A 23,153-nucleotide genomic window follows, 5' to 3' on the forward strand; every position below is an offset into this window, starting at 1 on the left:
CATACAGCACTGCAGGTGTTGGAGGCTGTAATTACTGCGTGAGATTTACAGTCCTGCTTCAGGGATGCAAGGCCTCCAGCAAAGGTCACTGGGGCTGGAGGATTTATCTCGCCATGCTAGTTCATGTGCTGCATGTGTGTGTGAAGTATGATTTCTGGGTATTGGTAGTCTCACCATGACCTTACTTTTGTCTTTATCATGCGTAGGTTTGTAATGGGTATCTAATACACTAAGTGTCTGTTTCCCTGTACACCATTATGTTCACTCCCCTGACTCAGCCTCTAAACTCGCCTCCCAGGTGGCTAATGGTCCAGCTATTGATGTTTCCACTCGTAGAGAGGGAATTACACACAGGGGCATAATACTGTCCGTCCTTATTTCTCTTCTCTCTCTCTCTATCACTTTTCATCCTGCCTCTCCCCAAGCCTCTCCCCCCGACTCACCCAACCCAGCCCTCTCCCACTCAAACACCCACCCAGCCGCACATCCCTCGTCCCCGGCACGCACGCGCCGTAGTAGAAATGTCAAGTGCTACATTTGCATGCATATTAACGGGGCGTGACGGAGTCGACGCCCGGTGTCTCCCCGACTCTCTGATTCATCAACTGTCACCAGGAAGGTCATAACAGGAGGAAGAGGAGGGTGTGTGTGTGTGTGTGTGGGGGGGGGGGTGTATGAAGAGAAAGAGAATGGGCCTGATTCACCAACCACTCTTAAAGCACCAGTGTGTAGGATTTAGTGGCATCTAGCGGGGAGTTTGTAGATTGCAACCAACTCAATACCGCTTTACTCCCCCTCCCCCACCAAACGTGTAGGAGAAGCTGCAATGACCACGAAAAGAGGTCGTAAAAGGCAGTATTTAGAGCAAGTGTTTGGTTTTTCTGTTCTGGACTATGGTAGGAACGGTTCAACATGGCGCCCTCCATTAGTATTTAGGGAGAGGTCTGCAGTATATTCATTGTAATAAATCATAAAATCAAAATCAATCAAAAATCAATATTGTTGATTTACGATGGTGTGCTCATCCTGTGCTCCTGCAGTAAACCATCTATAGTTCCAACTTGTTAATTGTACTTCTGTATTCATTTTTGCATGCTCTAATATTGCTCCTTTAATTTCTGGGGTTGTCTAGGACGGCATCTGAGATCAGAAGAGGGGTAGCTGCGCGGGGCCTGGGCGCACGCCTCCGTGTGTAGTTGCTGCATCTGTAAATAAATTACAAAAAATAATTATTGTATTGATTCTGGAAAAAAAACAGCTTACCTGATTCTGAGATAGGAGATGGCATCGGAGGCGAAACTGCTGACACAGCTCCACCGTCTTTAGTCTTTTATTTGGGGAATTTTTGACTTCTCTCTCAACTTTTCTGTGTGTCGACAGAAAAGTCCTTATATGGGCATTGGTGGAGCTTTAACCTATAGATCAGAGCAGCCACACGCCACTTCCCTTCACCGTACCGCATTTTGGGTGAAAAAATGATGATATTAGTGAATGAGGCCCAATGTTGTGTTGAGATGGAACAAAGGTGAAAGGAGAGAGGGGAAATTTTATGGATGGAATAAAGAGGAGACAGTTAAAAAGAGTGGCGTTACGTTGGATCACAAAGTTGACATTGGTGAGTGGCTTCCAGATTTCTCACAGCAGCTGAGCAGCGCTAAGCCTCGGTAATACTGCCTCGGAGTGTTGTAGCTCCTGCCTCTGACAGTAGGGGGCAGCGTATAATCCTGTTACTGCAACACTGTGGGAGGAGGTTAGGGCAGGCGTGCAAGCCAAAATCTGTTGCTGAGCCCCTTTGACCCCACAACAGATACAGACAGGATAACAACAGTGCTTCAAGTCAGACAGAGAAATGCAGGCCAACAGTGCACGCACACACACACACACATGTGCATGCACACACACTTCCAATGCCCTCATGCGCTATTCTAACAGGCATGTGTCATTTCCATTAGGCAGTGTTGGGCGGTGATAAGCCGAGGGCGTACAGTGACGGAGCGAGTGTCAACTGTTCTCAAGGCCCATGACATTTACACGTAAAGGGGAATCAAACTTGGATCCCTGTCATAGGTCATTTCTCAAAGGTGTGAGTGCACACGCTCACGCTCACACACACACGCGTACAGAAAAAAAAAAAAGAAAAAAGAAACCCTCTATTCTGCCTCTGTCTCTCTCAGTTCCTGTTTGTTTCTCTGTGTCTGTCTTTCTCTTTTTCTCCAGCCAATCAACCCGTCATCCGTAGAAAACTTTGACAAAGGAGTAGGAGAAAATATTTTTTTTTTTCAGATGAAATCACAGGGCAGGGTTTTCAGCTGTTATAGCTGTGAATCCATGCTGCTTGGACTGACGTTTAAGCTCCTTCTAGGACAAACACAATTTGGCTGTCAAATCAATGAGGAGAAAGAGAGAAAAGGAGAATGGGTTGGGGGGGTAATGCACTGTATAGCTAGAAATGAAAGGATGAAGAGCAAGAGAGGAGGCGGGGGTTGAGTTTGGTTTGGGGAGATGTACTGGTGTGTGTGTGTGTGTGTGTGTTTGCAGGAGTGGGGATTGTATCTTTGACGGTTGATTGAACATATTCCACTTGTGCGGACAGCCCGAGAATATTGCTCATATTACTTCAGCATCACTTGTTCTCCTCACTCGTTTTTTTCCCCCCGTCTCTTATTTCTCTCCCAGTCTGTCCCTAAATCTTCTGTGTGTATGTGTGTGTGTTTGTGTGTGTGTGTGTGTGTCTCCCTCTCAGCTAGTGATTGGTGTGAATCAGTCTCTCTAAAAGGCTTGTAATTGATTCTGCTGTAATTGGTCAATGACAGGAGATGCTTTGGCAGAAATGGAGCATAAACACGCCTTAGACACAATTTGCAGGATCAATGGGAGGCAGCTTGCTTGGGTGTGAGTGAGCGAGCTAAGAGGGAGGGAGGGAGGGAAGGAGGGGTGGGAGGAGGAGAGGAGGAAGGAAATTGGAAAGTAGGGAGGGTCTCACCATCTCTCTGTGCAGCACAGGGGTTTTTAAGTATCACCACCGTGTCTGATTGAGGCACGAAGGCTGAGAAAGCTCAGTGGATCAAAGACTTTTCAAACAGCTTTCTTTCTCTTTTTCTTTTTTTTTTTTCTCAACTGTCATACTGTGGTTTTGTTGCGGACTCACTGGCGCCGCTGGAGAGTTTTGAAACAATGAAAGGGTAAATAAACCCCAAATGAAAGGCTGAAAACACACTCTACAATGAAAAACAAATATTTGATTTGTGTGCCATGATGCTCTTAACCATTTTTTTTACATTGTTTATTGCTGTTCACTGTTTTGTTTTTCTTTCCAGCGTGGAAATACTCGTGTAAGTGCTCTTATGTTAGGAAATTTGGTGTGTTTTGTGGCAGAAAAGTGCTCATTCATTCAAAAGTGCCGGATCATGGGTATCTATGCTGGAAACGTTATTATACTTGCAAAACCCTGTTGATTTTCCCTGGGGACTGCTGTTTTCATTTCTCTTTCTTGGTTTCCTACCGGAGTCACAGTTAAGCCGTATTTTGACTCTAAGTCTACTGTTTCCACCTGGACAGAACAGCTACACCACGGGTTCACAGCCTTTTGTGATTGAAGGTCCATTTCTGCTTATGAAAAATTTCTGATGACCACGTTCACAAAAAAAGCAGAAAAAAAAAAAATAACTGGGCTGTGACCAGATTTGACCACATTAACACACTGAATGTACATATTTCTATATAAAAATAACTAGCTTTGGAAATTAACAACACAAACAAAACTTATAATTGTAATTTTATTTAACCACTGGGTGGTACCAGTGCCCCTGTACCCCACGAGCAGGCGCTGGCCTATAGGTTGAGAATAGTTGAGCTGCACCAGGCATCGTTTCGTGATGCAGAGAAGAGCTGCTGCTTCTCGCTGTGTGGCTGTGTCCAGTTAATACACCTGTGCTGGCTCTTCATCCTACTCTGCCTCCTCAGCGAGTGAAGGTTGTGTCTAGAAGATTTGCAAAACTCTTGTGAGATTTGTACACATTGTAGATCATTGTTTGGGTTAAAATTGTTTTACAGTACACTGTTTTACAAGAGAATAGAGAAAACACACAGGTAAAGGAAAATAGAAAAACAGTTAAAATATAATAAAATCCTTATTTCAATGATACTAGTAATACGAACAAGTAAATTACGATAAAATCAAGTTCCTAAGATATATATATATATATTTTTTTTTAAAAAAAGGTCAATTTAATTAAAAGTAAGTCCATAAAAGTTTGTTTAAAATTTTTGCATGTGCAGTGCAACTTCCACACGCCACAAAAGCTGATTCCTGTCAGGAATGCATTTTTGTAAACATGTTACCTACACACATGGTCAAGAGCTGTTTTCTTCATCAATACAATCAAGACTCCATCTCTAATTTGAAGAAGCACCATTTCGTAACTTTAAGTTCTCTTTTGTCACGCTAATGTGGTTCCAATGTTAAGGACAGAGAGTGTCATACGCTGTACAGATTGCAAAGCTTCTGAGGCATCGTGCGATTTGTGCATTTGAGGTATACATAAGTAAAATTTGACATAATTTGCTTGTTAGTTTGGTTACCTAGCTGGCTAATTAGCTTACCCAATTTACTGCTATGTTTTGCTAATCAGCCACAAATATAATCTGTTTATTCAACACAATTCACATGAGATTCGTTTGATAGATGTGACGTGTGTGAGCAGCTCTGTGTGACCTAGTGAGAACAGTAGATCTCTCCAGCAAAGTCATTTCTCAAAGTGTTAAAGTGTCGACTGCATTCTAGTCTATCCTTACTAGCTTAGATTTGCCCGTATTTCTATTCTTTAATTGTTCCTTATCTGTGTTTCATTCTCATTGCTTTCGCTGCTATGACACCTGAATTTCCCTTCAGGGTTTAATAAAGTCTTATCATAAACGAATGAAATATGTAACAAATTACATTTCAGTGGATAAATTCAGGAATCTGTAGTGGAACTTACTTACTTATATGTAGTATTATAGTATAGTATATAGTGGAATAACCCTCCCAACACTGTAATTTCTGCCATATTCTGCCAATAAATCCCTGTAAATCTTAAACTGGACCTTTAACATAATTTTGTGCACATACTGTGTTAGACGACAAAAACCATAAAATAGGAATCTGATTCAATTTGCTGATAGCAGTTTACTGTGATACAAGATGTCTTGTCTGTAGCAGGTCAGATTAAAGCAGAAACTACCGTAGAAAATGCTTAAAAATGCGACTGTGAAAGATTACATGCAGCTTATGCAGTATGTTTTGTGTGTGTCTCTCTGCAGGGATATGAAGTGCGGAAGATAACAGCCATTGACCAGGATCTCGGCCGACCGAGAGGCATCGGCTACACCATCATCTCAGGTCTGAGTCACATAATCAATCTGACATCCACAGCACAGAGAGGGGAATCGATCACTTCTTATCATAATCCCACAGCAATAATAGACAAGTCTCATCAAGCACAACAGTCAATAACAGCAGAGAGCAGCGCCTCAGAAATGGAGAATAGGCTCACCCGTAAGCACTTATTAATCACTGTTTGGTGCAGTTGTGCGGAAGTCAGCCGTCAGTTAGTGTTATCATTTACAAGTTGGCTCGTGCCATCAAAACAGGATTACGGTTCGTCAGAGTGACAAATTTCACCTTCGGCAGAAGAGGGTGATTTCATGATTTTCTTCTCGGTGCTTACTCTTGTTGTTACGATTGTTTTATTAGATGTGTCACACAAGCGGTTTGGGTCAAATCTGCTGAGATGAGAAGTGTTGGTGCTTAATGACCACTATGTTGAGCCTCCTCCTAAAAATCTTGTTGGTGTAACTATACCGGAGAGTTTGACTTTAAAGAAGGTGAGAGGAAGCTACAGTTTGCACGGCGCTGATAAGGCTATAGCAGTGATCCTGCTTTTAATACTCCTGAACTGAGTTTTCTTACCTCTGCCAAGGATGTGATGTTTGTGCCTGCCAGTTACTTTGTCTGTCTGTCTGCCAGGAGGATATCTCAGAAACTCATGAACAGATTTCCATGAAACTTGGTGGACAGATTTACCTTGGGGCAAGGAGCTCTAAGTTAGATTTTGGTGTTGGTCCATACCTTGGATTGTCGCTGTTCGACAAGTATCTTGTTATTTTGCCTTATCAGTATAATGATGTGAAAATACGTAAATGATTCCAAATCCCTTTGGTAAGTTTGCAGGATGAAGAAATCTATTTAGTACAAACTTTTAATGACAGAAATGATGCTTTGGGGAGTAACAGCCTGTCCGTTTCATGTTTACGCACAACCACACTGCACTTACTCTAAATCTTTGAGCAATGTTACTTGCTGAACATTTAGCGTTTTTGTTTAATGACACTTAAGTGACACTTAAGAGAGCATTCCTCGATAACTCTCAGATTGTCTCAAGTCTGGAAAAGTCTGGAAAGTCTGGAAAAACTTTGTAGAGCTTTTATTAAACATACCTTCAATAGTAGAAGGAGTACTTAGATCTTTTAAGTATAAAAAAGTAGTAATACCACAGTGTAACAAGAAAAACCCCAGCACTCAAACTCAGTACAGAAGTATTAGCATTAAAATATAACTAAAGTAACAAAAGTGAAAATACTCATTCTGCAGATCGACCCATTTCAGAATAATATATATTATATTCAGTGTTGGGCAAGCTACATGGAAAATGTAGTGAGCTCAGCTACAAGTTATTCTACATTCAGTGAAGCTTCACTACACTGAAGCTACCCACCAGAGAAATGTAGCAAGCTAAGCTACAATAAAATGACAAAAGTAGCTTAACTACATCAAAGCTATTTGATGAGTTTGAGTCAGAAAGCCATCAGCAGGAGGGCAGGTACCTGACGTCACATGGAAGAGATGCATTTAAGGTTTAGAAATGCGTGGGGAAATGTAGCTTCTGTGGACGCTACCACGTTATTTGATCACTAAAGTAGCTTCACTACTGAAAAGCTATTTGATGTAGAAAACAGCAACTTTACGACCAAGTTACTGAGAAATGTAGTTAAACTAGTAACGCCGCTACTGCCCAACACTGATTATATTACTGGATCATAATTAGTGATGCATTAATTTGTTTGTTTGACCATTACATGGCTGCCACACCAGTACATGTAGAATTAAAAGAGCATCAAAGATAACAAAAGAAAGTCACAGAACTTATTTGAATTGTAGTCCTAATTTAACATTCAAATATCTTGTATACACTTAAATGATTGGGAAATTATTTAGTTTGACCTCTTACCCAAATCTGGGTATTAACAGTATAGTTATTTGTGAAAGCTACCAAATGTGAGTTTATCATTGATATTAGTGTTGCAGGAAAATTACCTCTTGTTCAGCTGGTATTCACTTATTTAATCTGAATGTCTCCTGTTTGTTGTTGTCAACACATGATGTGTAGAGGCCTGTTTTTCTTTAAGAGTTAGCTCTCTTTTTTTTCTTGCTTCTCCTGGTAACCTCCATATTCCTATAAAGATAAAAAACACAAATGCTTTTGACTCCGCAGCCCGTGCGCTGATGTAATACGGCTTTAATACCCCCGTAGGGTGTTTATTTGCACCACAATCAACGTTTCGATCCTGAAGGACGAACAATCCCTCCAAGATCCTGCAGGTCTGAAACATTGATCTGCGTGGTGAAAATAAACACCAGTTGGGAGGATTACAGCCGTGTGTGCAGCGTATCCTTTAAACTCTGCGTGCCCCCTGTCGAGCCCAGAATGGTTGGGATGGAAGGACATTGGTGCCTCCAGTGTTGCCAGCTGGCTGATAAGGGCTGGCCCTGCTTGATAAACCTGGCGCATCATGGGAATTTTGGGTGATGAAGATATTCATTGTTCTGCCATCTGCTGAGTCACCGCCTGACCTCACAGCTGAACGGAGGAATTTGACCCCGTGTGTGTGTGCACGCATGTGAGCATGTGCGCACTCATGTATTATTTGCCAGTATCCGTGCTGTAATGCATGTGTGCACAGTCCACAGCCCAGCCCACTTCTCCATGGAGCTCTCCATAAACACTCTGCTCCCATTCAGTGCACACACCTACTCAGTCTTACTTACCGTCTGTTGCCACATGTTGTATTGTTGTGTGTGCTGTGTTTGTTGCAAAGTTGAAGGGCTGAGTTAAGCTCTAGAGGAGAAGAGCATTAAAAAGACATTAATTAGGTGGTGCGATGTATTCCCAGTCGTTGCAAAATCAAGAGTTATAGCGCCGCACTAAGCCCTTATGGAGATGGAGCCTGTAGGCTTGATAAAATCATTATAAGTTTGATAGATAATGGAAGTTGAAGGGTGATGCAGTGCCAGGAGATAAAGGTGGGAGGGTAAGGTTGTCAAATGAGGCATTTTCTAAGCGCGCGCGTGTGTGTACATGTGTACTTGCGCATATGTCTCTGTCTATCCGGGCTCATGTGCCCTGCTGCAGTCAGATTAGTGCGAGGGCGCGCTTGTTTGCAGACTTAAGTGCGACTCCGCGCAACACCTCCCTTGCCTTCCCGCTCCTCGCCCCGAGTGTCCTCAGAGAGTGCGGCTCACTCCTGCGGGACTCGTCTCATTAGTTCAGTAATTAAGATAAACGAGGTTTTAATTGCAGCTGTGATTTATGCTAATGATTGTGGGACTCAAGATGAGGATTTCCTCTCCCTCCTCCAATCAGAGGGCGAATCTGGGATTTGATTTTTGTAAGAGATACCATCACAGCCGTGTTCTGCCGCCAATGTTGCAGTTGTTATTGTTTGTCGTGATGGTGGAGATTCAGAGGGGCGGTTCTGATGCTAAATCTCTGGTCCACAGGGTGCGATGTATCACTTATTGGACCTTTGACCTACTGGTCTCATTAGATTTAAAAAGCTCTCACCAAAGAGCGACGTACAAATATTGTACTTAAGTAGATTTTTCAGGTATTTTTATTTATTTTTCTGACAACTTTTTACTTTTACTCCCTACATTTTAACAAATATATGCACTTTCTACTCCATACCCTTTCAAAATAGGCTTGTTACCTTAGTTTTAATGCATTTTAGGGTATTTTTATTTTATTATTTCGAGCATCAAGGCAGATTTCAACCTCTTAAGTTTAAAAAAAAAGTTTTACCAACTAATAATGCTTTGTTTCTTCTTTAGATAAACTTGAATCTTTGAGTTTTAGAAACACACACAAAAAAAAAAATCAAAGGTGCAACTTTGAACTGTAGATGAGCATAACTTATACATTCTTAATAATAAAAGTTATTTAGTTATTCAAAAGCTTTTATTATGAAGTAGCTAAATCAGAAACAACTCCTATACGGCTAAAAGTGACATGAAACAAAAATAAAGCCAAAACCTGATCGTACAAACAGTGAGGCAGAAAAGAAACTAAACTTCAAACCACAGAGATTCGGTTAGAAGCTACAGAGGCACCGAGAGCTGAACACACAGAGACTTTTAAAAACCTCTTCCTCTCTGCTCTCCTGCAGAGATATGAACTGAGTGTCAAAACACGCGGCACGTTAAAAGACGTAAAAGCCTCATATGTGTACTTTGCACCTCTGTTGTGCATTTCTGTCCCCTTTTTGTATTTTCTCACCCAAAATGCTCCAACAATAACAATGACTTCCACCACTGATAATGAAAATTAGGATTTTATTACATGCCTTTAGTGGTTGTTGCCCTAAACAAACTTAAACAGGCACACATTGGAGAGGTGATATTGATTAAATCACCTAAGACTCATCGATAGATGCTGCAATAACAGTGACATCCAAATGTGCATTTAATACTTAATGATGACGCTAGTCTCACTTGTGATTTACAGCATGATTATCAAAGACCAGCTTAAAAGCAGAATTAACCATGTGATGTGTGTTTGCAAAACCATTTAAACAAACAAGATAAAAAATAATAGTTTCCTCACTTCTAATCCGCCAGTAATCATGTTAGTAAGGCTCAGACTGCTGAGAGGCATGCTGGACTGAAATTAAATCATGGCTCTGAGAGATTGTAGTGATGAATGAATTTGTAATTTCTGCAAGCCCTTTTATGTGCGAAAGCTGTGCAGAGTCACTGACAAATCATTATTGATCGGACAGAAGTTATGGAGGTGCTCTGGCAATAATCATTATTACCCAGCTCTCTCCTGGTACTAATAATGTTTGGCCAAATATTTGATATGTGATAAAATCCAAATGCACTTCCCCTGATGTGAGACTCTCACCTAAAATGACTCCACATTTTCTTTGGAGCAAAAATGGGATGTGAGTCGGTCTAATTTGGCCACCGGCGAGATTATATCAAGAGATGCTTTTTACACTTGCTCTGTGTGATCTAAATGGGCATTTTAGTCCTGTTAAAAAATAAAAAATAAAAAATTTGTTCTAGGTTCATGCTGGTAATTGGTCCATTAGGGAATGCAGGGAGGACAGCCGAAGAATTCGCCAGGTGTTCTGGTGTCTGTTTTGAGTAGCAACCATGCACTCAGGGAATCAAATATCTGCTTGCTCAGTCTTGTTTCACTGGTTGCTATGTCTCCAGTCACTGATGGGAATATTAAATGACTTTTTTTTCTTAACGTGCCATTCATCTTATACCTGCATGATCTCCATTTTGAACCGGGTTGTCACATGTTTTTGAACAATTAACAGAGTCTGAAATAAACTCCCCAGCTCACCTGAGTGTAAAAAAAATTAGTGTAATATATAATAATATAATAAGATGCATTTTTTGTACAGATATATCAGCATGGTGAATGTTTAAGGAAAAAAAACACAAAAGTAAATGAGCTTTTCTTCACATATGCCTTGTGTTGCACTTTAGCTTTTGGCCAACAAGTCTAGCAGCCAAGAATCCCAAAACATCAGCCATTATTTCCAGTCAACCCCCGAGGACGACCAAGGCAGGAGCACAGACAGCTTCGGTCAGTCTCACTGATGCCAATGACCTGAGGGACTGACACTCCAGAGCCCAGATGGACGCACTCTGGCACAACGTCTGCACAATACACTCTTGTGTGTGCATACGTGGACACCACCCCCTTCGCACACACACAGAGGGATAAAGGAAGAAGTAAAAAAGGACAGCAAGACAGACTACGATTCTTTGAGAAATATGAAAATACTCAATATTTACCCCAGTGGATGTAAACTTTACCTCTGTGGTTTTTATCACAGAGACCTCGAGGCCAGCACGTCTTGTCTAAGAGTGCTGCTGTCTGTTCGGACATGAGTTAAACCCTCATGTAAAGTTTGTGTAGCCTCTCCACTGTGCTTTAATGATAGTGTAAGAACAAGCAGAATAAAAATCAGCCTAGCGTCTCACAGAATGAAAGGACATCCCCCAAGCCTTTCATATCAGCCTGTTGTTTATCTGTGTGCGCTTGTTTCTATCTCTTTTGTCACACGCAAGCACAACTAATCCCATCTTAAGCCCTTTTCCATCTCTACCCTTTTCTTTCCTTTTGGACGATTCCTCCTCTCTCATTGCACCGTCTCCGTGTTGGAAAACTGCAGCAAAGAAATTGTCACAATGCCAGCCAACTCCTAGTTCTCACATTCTCTTGCCTGACTGCATTGGATTTTAATTTGCAGCAACCCAAGCAGAATAATTGTCTAAATTGATAAAAGATGATAACTCAATTTTTCTATTTGCTAAAAAAAAAAATCTTACACTATTTTCAAGTTTGTCAGAGGCTGCGGAGTGAGACCGCAAACAGACACAGTGTAGCCACAGGCATTCACCGATTTCTGCGGCCTTTCTCTCGGGGAGCATATGAGCACCCCGTCTGCCCCTGCCACAGGAGTGAGACAGATGACCCCGTCCACTGCAGTGGGAAATGACTGGCCTTGTCTTCCAGCCTCCTTCTAAGCATACGGGTCAGACAGGTATGGCCACACCATTTCCCGCCTGGGCAGACTGATAAGTAGCAAAGGCGATTATTTCCCCTCGTCTGCCTTTCCACACGTATCTCTATCCTTCGGTACTGCTACACCCCGATGCTTTGATTCCATACTACCTAACTCGTATCAGCAGCCATGCTGTAATATGGACAAGGCTAATACCTGTTATTCTATGGGGAGGTCTTATTGTGACAGCCGCATCGCTGGGATTTCTTCGGGTTTTCAATTAGACGCTCTGAGGCTCTCCGCTGCCTGTTGCTATGTAATCTCTTAGAGAAGGCAGATAGTCTGCGGGACACTGATCACAACACAATCCGAAGTCTAGCTGACTCTTGTAGGGTCTAGCAGTCGTGTTCACAATCAAGTCCAAACCTCGCTGGGCTATGATACAGGTCTCATACAGTCAGTTTCCTCATTTGATCGCTTCTATCTTTATTCATTAAATTTAATCCAAAATAATAAAGGTTTCTTCTGTCAGCCCATGTCCCACAGTTACAAGCACTTAAAGGATAGTTTGGATTATCTGACATGGGGCTTTATGAGGCACTTATCAATAGTCACCGTATTAGATGCAGATTAGAGAAGCAGAGAGGTGCACCAGCATGGAAGCTAAGCAATGAACTGCTGTCAACAGGATCAGCAACAAAGAGTATTTTACACCCTTAGAAAAGGCCCACCCCAAAAAATTAGCATCAGTTTAAATGTTAGCTATATTTAGAAGATTTTCACCCCTTTACTTGCCACCAAACAGCCTTTCTGACAGGAAACTGCCCTTATACAAGCCAAATATCACTCTCTCCATATCAGTCAAACTCCATAGGCAAAGTCATTCACTTTTACCTCGCAGAACACGGAGTGATGGTATGGATTGTTTGTGACTGCAGTGAAAAAGCATAATCCTCCCAACTATGCTAAACACTGGCTTTACCATAGTGTAGCTCCTTTAAGGAACAGGGCAGTGCATAATATGCACGTGAGGGAGTGAATAAGCTGACAGTCTGGCGATAAATATACAGATCAGGTTATGGTGGATCAGTTAATAAATGCTGCAGCTTCTCAAGATCAAGAACAGTCTCGCCTGATGTTTCCCAACTGCGGGAGAAGAGAAGGGTTAGCCCTGAGGTAGGCTGAGCAGGAGAGGCTAACGAGCGAATGCTAATGTTAGCACTGTACTTTTACAATGCTGGTTCCAGTGTGATCATACTACTTTCAGAAGTTTTGTACTGTACTCAAACCATAAACTACAGTCTTTTTTTTTGGAGGTTAAGTAGAAGCATGTTGTTAGCATGTCTTTAGCTGCCTGCTGACAATCCCATGATGCCTTGGGTTCAATGTCAACCAATCAGAGGCTGTGTTTCTGACTCGTCCTGTGTTTAGCCCAACCCAGTGGTAGGCATCACATCACCACAGTAATTTAAATATGCATATATATATATATGTATATATATATATATATATATATATATATATTCAGACAGGTTCCTCTGTTCTGCCCTTTCTTACACATTGGTTGTTGTCCTCTCAAAATAAATTTTTTGAGCAACATTACATCCCTAACATATATATTTCAGCTTTATCTATTGGTGTTAGAGGTACTCCTTTATTTTCATTTATCTACGGGATAAAGGGGATGCTGCTGGCTTTGAGAAATGTTATCCTAAGCTATCTGCTTCTGAACAAGCACATTTCCAGATGTCAAACCCAATTTCCTCCGCTGCTGTCTTCCAGCCAGCTGTTGTTTTCTACAGAGTGTGCAGAAACAGAGTTTGTATCGTCTAGCAGACTGCAGAAAAATATCAGATAGGAAGGTAAATCCCGAGTACTGTAGTCTACTCTCCGAGACGCAGACAAAAATTCTCACACATGCTCTCTCTCACACACACACACACACACACACACACACACACACACAGAGGTGAAGAGATAAGACTACACTGCCAGCACAATGCTCGGTTGAAAAGAGAAAATGTGACACCTTGAGCTGACAGATCAAAGCCAGAAATCAATAGCGCTGAGTTTGATTATTTTCCATGAGACCTGAAGACTGTGGATCGATACTTTTGTCTGTGACCAGCTTGAGAATTAGTTTAGCCTTTACTGTGGTACCTGGAGCTGAAGTCAACGGAGGAAGCACTCAGGAATCTGTAGTGCGGTTCGTTCTAAGTAAGTACCATAATAAGTGGACCATTAGAGAGAATGGGTTAGATATTAAGTTGCATATTTGTGGCCCAAAACATAAACCTTCAAAATCGTTTCACCTCCCATGTGCAAATAGCGGACCTCTAGACTGGACTGGCGTTCTATTAAAGTGTGGATCCATTATTTTTTATATTTTGAAGTTTTTACATCCTCCTGTAGCTTTCCAATAGAACAATCATTATTTTCACTATTTTCCCAAGTCCCTCTGAAAACGTCTTTCCACACGACCTGATGTGTGTTTCTGCATGATAAGATTGATACTTATAAACCCCCCAGGCTGAGGGAGGGGAGGGCATCAGTGCTGCAACCTACATCACTGCTTTTTGCTGGAGTTGCCTGTAAACACAATTGGCCATGTTGGCTGATTCAAGGGTGGATATTACAGGGGGGGAACAGGGGTCTCTTGACCCCCCTCGTTCTGACAAACATATCATTGTGAACATAATCATTTTACATACTATAATTGTGCTACTTATAGATGAAAATCATGTGTTTGCAATTTTAGAAAGATTGCCTCCCCTATTATATGATGCACGGTGGTTTAGTCCACTGCCTGCCGTGCCCACACACATTAGCCCAAACAAACAAAGGATGTGTCAGATGTTTTTCTTTATTTCTTAATAATTTTCTTTCTTAAAACACATTCATAAACTGCAGTTTGTTTGCTCCATTACTTCTAAAGATATTGGACTGAAGTCTTTAGTCCCTGACCCAGTTCCATAGTGTGATGGTTTATTATGAATGTAGAATGATGCAATTTTAAGCATGTAACCAAAGTGTTATAGCACAACTTGTAATGTGTTAGGTTGTTGGTATCTGCAGATATCCAATTTCACTTATCGAAATGGATTAGTACTGGAAAAAAATGTATCTCAACAAAAAATTCTTCCCTATTCAGTTCCAATAAAATTCTTGCCATCATAACACCGGCCATCTGTCGTTGGACACATGTTTTTAAGATCATCGTATATGAAATAAAGTGTTGATGCCAGTTTGGAGAATCAGGGCACCGGGCACCATGATGACAACAGTCTCCACTGGAGCTGTGTTCCATGCAGTGACTCTCTTTGCTGGTATTTGAAAAAGCAGGCTCCGTTTTGTCACAAGGTGGAGGTAGCCGTTCTCTGTTCCAAGCTCAAGGGAAATGTAAGGGAGCCTGATCAAGAGGAACTCCTCAAGATGCAGCTGGTGGAGCTGCGAGTCAAAGCTGCGGCATCAGGACCTCGTAGAATCGCATTTAACCAGCTGCGTCAAACACACAGAGTGTGACACCTGAGCAAAAAAGGACGTTGCTTTCATCCACCATGCGTTGTATGATATTTGTCCTTGAACCTTATTTTTGAAGAAAAACTTTTGAAGAAACTGGTTCATTGAGTATTCATGAAATGCAGCTTGTCTGCCAATGGCAAGACACCCACAGGGCCATTATCACTCCGCATCACACACACAAAAACACGTACATATGCGCTGGTAGCTGTCACACACTGAGGGGTGTGTGTCACAGATGCGCACATGAGCATGTGCACAAGAAAGTCAGTGTATGTGAGAAGCTGTTCATTTAGATTTAGAAGTGAGAATAGTTTGAAGACAATAACTAAAACCTCATCATCAACATGATTTGCCTGTAGGCGTAATCCTTAAAAGTGACACTAATTTGTGTACATTTAGCAAAGTACACAAAATCTTAGCCCCAAGACACTGAGCACTGGCTGCATGCCATATCACATTACTAGAATGTTCCAGCGCCCCCATGGTGTTGTCACAAACTAGAGAAAACAGTTGTCACTGGCTTAGTCATGGTGATTACACTTGGAGAACTCCTGCTTTGGCTGTCCTCAAAAGCGTATTGCTTGGAGAAAGTCATTGTCATCCACTTGTCGCACATCCGATTGAACTCATCAGATCAAATGCCTTATTTCTTCTGTTCTCTTGGGCGATCCCCTCATAATAACTACACATGTATGTTTTTTACTTTTTGTAACTCAATACACTCTGTCTCTCCCGTCTCTAGCCTCCCTATTTTTCCCCCTCTGTCTCTGCACTCACCCTGGTGCTCTTTGTAAGTGGAGGAGAGAATTTCAATGAGGAAACTGTTCTCAGTAAATGAGCCTTCACTTCATTGTTCGTGACACAAGAATTCAAATGTGTTTGTCAATAGATGATATGAAATCCACACCCGTGCTTTGGTAATGCTGAGATTATTCAAAGTGGCAAATTACTTGAATTACTTTTATCTTGTAATTGTACAACTAGCTATTGAAGCTATTGCGCACATACTAAATTTGCACCACAAGGAAATAATGGCTGTTTGTGTGTGCGTGCACGCTCGTGGACATTTATTTAGGTGTGCGTGTGTGAGTGCATTTGAGTGTGTACTCCACACTAGACAAAATCATGGCATGGTTTCTCATTTTCCAGTCCAGTACTGTCGGTAATGTGAGAGCATGGCTAATCCCCCGGAGTCTCACATCATAGAATCAAACTCTGCCAGTTAGCACCACATGCACACACACAAACACACACTTTCACTACATCTACATAAGAATTCAGAGCTGAAACACCTATGCGTTAACACACACACGTGAAACACCAACACTCAATATGAATATGAAATGGAAATTGGAAGTGTGCATTTATTTGTGCTGAATTTGAGTGCGCGCATATTTGTGTGCAGCCATTTTCACCCCCTGGGGGTCTAATCACAGTGTCCTGGCAGATCACTGGAGAACACTTTCTATCAGCAATTAGAATATGATTATATTTTCCTCTCAGTGGGACCTGTGAGTCACTCTGTGTAATTTCAGTCTGTCTCTCTGGTCAAGCTCGACACACAGCGGGACTGAGGTGGAAGGCCGTTCTGTGGAACCCGAAGCAGTGAATCGGAGCCTCTTTACTGGATGCAAACAGAGAGTAGAACCGACGCTCTGCTGTTACTGTGCGCATGTACATTACTCCACACCACTTGTGTGCTTGTGCAGGTGTGTGTGTTTGTGTACAGCGCCAGCCTTTGCTTGGCCAGGTGAGTGCCCAGTCGTCCGGGTAAGGAGCGGCTGTCGGAGTGGATTGGCATGCAAGTCAGGCCACTGAAGCTGACAAACCAATTTAGAGGCATGATGCCCACACTGAGTGGGTCTGAGTCCCTGATGCACGTTACCTCCCACCACCACAAATTGTTATTAACATCATGCCTGCGCCTCCCATCCAGGCCAAAAAATATTTTGCAGTTTGTCAGCTTATTTTTGTTGGCGTATGTTTTTTTTTTCTCAAGTTCACTTTTACAACTGATACTCATAATAAGCAACTTCACCAAAGCAGTTACTGTAGGATTATTACATTGATTACATAGGGTCCTATTTTTGCAACATTCAATCTTATTGATCCCCTGTTTCATTATCTTCCTGTTTCTCGGAGTGTTCATTTTCTGCTACCCAAATTGTGAGACTGTCCTCCTATGAAAAATAGCATTAGAGGTTTCAGCAAATGGCCAAACAGAACATACAGTACATTCACATTCAAGCGGAAAAGCCTTCAAGCTGCTGCAGGAATAAATTCACAAAGTCAACAAAATGTCGGACTTCACTACAGTTCATTTCATGTTTCCTCCCAAAAGTTAACACTGGTTGCTTTTAACAATGGCTGTTCTCTAACCTTAAACAGGTGTTTATTATTGTAACTATGTCAACAAAGATCCCATAAATTTAACAAAGTACTAATTTTAGCAAATTTATGATCCTTTCCTAACCTTAAAAAAGTGCCATTTGAGCTTAAGCCTAACCAAACCTTAACCTTAGGTGTATATTCAGAAAATGAAACTGACTCGATGGCTTATGAGGCACAGTTGGTCCTGACCAATAATTATGCAGTACTTTTAATGCCATAATACACACCATTTTTCTTAAAAAATGTGTAGACTTTGATAAACATAATCCCTCTAATTCATGACCCACTAGAAGTGCATGGTGTCTGTATCTGCAGAGACCCTCTGCAGACCCTCTCCTCTGCCTGTGTTTCCATGTTTTCTCCTATTCCCCTGTGCTGAGGATGTTTCGGAGCTTCAGCCTGTTTGGCAGTGATGTGTAGCCCTCAGCCAGTACAGCGTGCAGGTTTTGAGGTTAGAATAAAAACCTAGCAAGCGCATTTTCCATCTCCTTTCTCTTCTGAGAGCTGCAGAAAGAGTTTTAAACACAAAAACCCCTTTGACTATCCAGAACTACCTGGAGGAGCTGCATGTGTGAATACAAAAGTCCACATTAATTGGCCCGGATTTAACCCTGCAGCTCCCTCATCCAAAGTCTGGGTGAGCCTCATGTGTGAACAGAGCAGCTCGGTGTCTGGAGCGAGCGGGTAGGCGTGTGGATGATGCTGCACGGTGTGCAGATGCTCGTCTGTATCCACTCGCATTCATTTCATTTGTTTTGTTTTCAAACAAACTATCTGCCTACAAGTCATATATTTTCACTTCACATTTTAATGTCTTCTTCTTTGTCATCTGTGATGTGAAAACACCAGATTACATTCAGAAATCACAAGATTACAGTCAGAAAAGTAAAAGTGTGAATTCTGCAAGTAGTGCACCACAAAGTGTCTGTCCTACAGATATGAGTCAGCTGATCTCTGCTTCTCTGAAAATGATTTTTTTTAGATTTGTTTTGTATTTGTCAACGCAAAAACATCATTATGGATGTGTCCTCCTCCTCCTCCTCCTGCACGCTCTGCAGGTGCCGCCCCTCACCTGAACCATGCAGAGTATTTCCAGTCAAGGCAGAGCAGACTGAGGATCGCTTTAGCTGCATGCACATAAAATCTGACGTTGTGCATAGATGTGGGCCTATTTTTTTGTGGTTTAGAATGTAACTGTTAAAGAATCAGAAAATAATGTATTTCTCTGAGTCATTTTGCTTTGCTCTCTCTATCACCAATCACTCTGTGATTATTTACACTCTTTTCTCAGGTCCCACAATTAAAGATATTATGTAACATGGATATAATCAGCAGTAGTTTTTCTCACTTCTACCTCCCTCCCTTCCTGCACCTTTTGGCCTCAATCCAGGCTAATTACCCAAGGGCTCTGCTCTCTCTGCTGGCCTGCCTCCTCTCCTCCACGCCCCCTCTGTGAGCTTTGTTCTGTAGCTTCCCTCCTCTCCATTCCAGACTAGGTACAGGGCAAGAACAGAGCAGCGAGCGGGGAACACAGGCACAGGTTAATCTGTTGACCTTAGCCGTTGTGTACTGTAGACTTACCATCTGACCATGTTTCTCTGGAGCCTAGACCTCAGCTATTACTAAAACTATCTGAAAGTGAGTGATTCTTAATCCCTCAAAGTGCAGCTCAAGGTTCATAGTGTGCTCTACTTACAAAGAAGTATTGTGAAATACACGTGTGAATCATGTTATCTGGAGGCATGTTGGATTTTGATATTGATATTGACTGATATTGAAAATGATCATTTTTAATTTGCAAATAAAATAAGAGGAACCTGCAAAAAACATTAATTCTGACTCCCATATCTCATAGGGTGCATGAACTTTATACTGACATTAAGCTTTATTCGGTTGAAAAGGCTTAGTAGTTGTTACACATTCCAATGCAGTAGCCTGTCTATTGAAAAAGAAGCAAAATAATTTTATGGTCAGCCATAAAAAGCTAATTGGTTGAATCTATGAAGACCAAGCTGTCAAGGAGTTACGCTTCAAGAGCTCAGAGAGAGATGTTAACTTTACAGGGGAAGTTTTGCCTCTCTGCCAGTAAATTTAGATCATTTCAGTCTAGTTTGTTTATTTTTTATTGAACAAATATGCACTTGTATAGTATGCGAGATTACTAACTAAGAACTCAGCGTGTGACTAACCTCCTCACATCAAACTAGATGAGTGCATTCAGTAGAGTGCAGATCCTCACCAGCCAACAGATGGTGAAGCACCTACTGCAATGCTACCACAACTGGTAGGTGCTGCCAGCAGAAGTTTCAGCCAACGTAAATATGATCCCCACATAAGTTTAAACTGAACTACTGAATCAAGGTTTCAGACTGAAGCAGCTGTTGATCACTCACAGCCCCTAGTGGCCGGTTAAGAAGAGCGAGAAGTCAGCTGGGAGCTGAAAATCCTATCCTATGAATATCCTGTTAGATATTTAGCGTATGTAGTCTTGAGGCCAGAAATGTGTTTAGTTAGGTCACTGTGATCTTGGTCTTTGGTCTTTGACCTTTGACTACCAAAATCTAATCAGTAAATCTTTGAATTCAAGTGAATATTTGTGTCAAGAAGAAATTCCCTCAAAATCTGTAAAGTACTGGTTTTCTGATGATTCAACTATTTGGTTCTACTGCCTGTGATATGAGCAACAGCATAAGGTATCAGACTGTAATCTGAGTGTGCACTTTCAGATGTTGGTGAGATGCTTTTATGATGCTTTAGCAATTTTATGACATTTTATTCTCTAGATATTACAGTAGGTTTCTCATGTATTTTATGGTTTCCTTTCAAAAACATCCCCCGTCTCTTGTTGGAGATTCAAGCACTGTATTCAACCTGGTATTTGTGGTGTGTATATACTAACACATTTTGCTGCTTTTACATGGATGGAGAATGATTTCACTGAGCATGTTTTTCATCCAGAGATTATCCTGTTAAACATATGGCAGCACAGAGAGTTGCTGTGCTGTCAGCGGGTAAGAGCTGTCTGTATTAACAAGGCATAAGTGAATTAGTTCCAGGTGGACTTGACTGAGCATCTGATAACATTCACATGTATGAAGTGCCTCTATCTAGACATCGCACAGGGGCTTCTTCGGGTTTTGTGCAGCACATGTGGCAGGCACAAAGAATCGCAGCGAAAGTGTGCAGAAATTTTTTGAATGAGTGATGATTCATCTGGGAATGTGTGTACAGTGGGTGGATGGGTGGGTGGGAGACACCGGCCAATGCAGAGCAGGGGCATTCACAGTGGAGAGGTGAGGGCGTTGGGGGGGGTATTTTCATTTGTTGTCTCCATCTGCTGGGTATAATTAGCAGGCAACAGCCACAACCACAAGATGCCTGAGAGAGAGCAAGACTGAGGGAGTCAAAGAGGAGTGTCAGAGAGGTGAGAAAGTTAATGAAAGGGACGGTAATTTGAAAAGCAAGAGAGGGAATAAGAAAATATGAGAGGAGGGCTCAAGTGGGTCTCAGTCTAATATTTTAACCTGTGTAATTGAAGTGAATAGAGAACACCAGGCACACTTGAACGTGTTAATGGGAACAGTGCAGCGCTCATAATTTGAAATGCCCCTCTTTGAAGGAGTGTACAGGCTATAACAAAGTCATTGCAATTCATCTGCCCGTGTGAAGTGTGGTAGTTCACATGAGAAATGTGCAGTCTGCTAACGTAGCACTCAGTCAGTCCTCTGTGCAGTCTTCTTGTCTTCAGCTTTAAATATGTGTCTTAAGTTTAAGAGTTTGGGGCGGAATTTTTTTTTTTCAGCAGGAGCTCGGCTTGTTTAAAGGTTGAATTTTATCCAAGTTTCACTACAAGTAAAACTACTTACTTAAACTACTTAAATAAAACCAAAAGAGGGTTATTATTCTCAGAGTTATAGTTAGTTTATCAATAGCAGGCATTCAATCACAGTGGCTTCTGTGTGTCCAAATCTTCAGTCTAAATTATTTACAACTCTTGCACTGTTCTGGTCAGTGGTCGTGGTCTCCTCTGCCTGTTGCTGAGCTTTTTTCTGTCCGTATGTCGTGGTTTTCATAGGCCTGTTTGTGATCAGATAGCCTTCATGGCTGCAGGAATGCAGATGAAAGGTTTGGATATTAATTCAAATTGTGGGCCTTGTCAAAAGTGATTTATGGTTTTAAAAGAAGTAAAGTGGTTTATGGAGTGTAATTTATACTTAAGAAAGACTATAATTACAAACTTGAAAAAAGTCCCCTAAAAAATTACTTAAGTACAGTGAGTTTCAAGTTCATCATTTATATAGCACTTTAAAGAGTAAGCAGGAAGCAAGCAGGATTTGCACCAAAGTCCTTCTCAAAAGATATAAGGACCCACATACATATGCATAAGGACTTGTACTGTATGTGCATAACAAATGTTATGTTATGTTGCAATTAAAAAAAATTCAAGGTAAGACGAAAATAGAGATTAGTTCAGCCACAGTGTAAAACCTAATAAATACATTAAAACAACTTAAACTCAATTAAAATCCAGAGAGTTAAAGTGGGTGTTAAGGTGCTTTTTTAGAACATCAACAGCCTCAGCCTGTCTAATGGTCTGATTGATTATTCCAGAGGAGCCACTACAGAAAAATCCCTGTCCCCTGCCTTTTTTTTTTAATGAATGGGACACCACCAGCATGCCATGGTTGGAGGATCTGAGGGGTCTGGTAGTGCTGTAAGGGGTGAGAAGTTCAGAGATATATGTAGGGATGAGACCATGGAGAGATTTGTAAACAAGCAGATGGATTTTGAAGTTTATCCCGAAGTGAACGGGGAGCCAGTGTAAAGATGCAAGGATGGGAGGGATGAGATGATGTTTCGTGGACCTTGTTAATAACCGGGCAGCAGCATTTTGAACAAGCTGTAAGCAGGAAATAAAAGCCTGGAAGATGCCTAGGTAGAGTTAGCTGCAGTAGTCCAGCCTGGATGATATTAGTGGCTGAATGAGTAAGTAAAAAAATATATCTGACTTTATCTTAATGAGGTATTACAACTAATATTGAGCTATATTTAACCAATAACATGCTACAACAATTGTTTGCATAAAATCCCAGCAGAGGAACAAGATTATTTTTCTTACATTAAGAGTAAGACCTTTTCCACATCTTCTCAATTTAATAACTTTATGAAATGACACCAATTACAGCTTGAATTAATCTATTTTTGTTCCCTGTCAGTGAGCGTGGGCGCATCAGACTCTACAGAGAACAGAACCTTCTGCTTCATATTTCACTTTATTAAGAGAACAGTGATCTGGTCTACACATCACACATACAGCAAAATAGAAATGGCAGTGCTAAACACAAACTGCATGGCTCATTAACATATTATAGTTGCATGGTCTATTTGAAAAATGC

The 23,153-nt window shown here is 41.4% G+C and overlaps 1 protein-coding gene across 1 annotated transcript in view; it reads left to right on the plus strand.

Annotated features, from left to right (window-relative positions):
• Positions 1-23,153, plus strand: part of LOC146315238 (cadherin-23-like) — a 149,880-nt gene that overhangs the window by 82,469 nt on the left and 44,258 nt on the right. The window contains exons 8-9 of the mRNA XM_084736542.1: positions 2,218-2,256; positions 5,302-5,380. Of these exons, the coding sequence (XP_084592668.1) occupies positions 2,218-2,256; positions 5,302-5,380 (118 nt within the window). The remainder of the gene's footprint in view (positions 1-2,217; positions 2,257-5,301; positions 5,381-23,153) is intronic.

The sequence above is a fragment of the Lutjanus erythropterus genome, chromosome 14 (genome assembly GCF_056507025.1).
Source record: "Lutjanus erythropterus isolate fLutEry1 chromosome 14, fLutEry1.hap2, whole genome shotgun sequence".
Lineage (NCBI taxonomy): Eukaryota > Metazoa > Chordata > Actinopteri > Lutjaniformes > Lutjanidae > Lutjanus > Lutjanus erythropterus.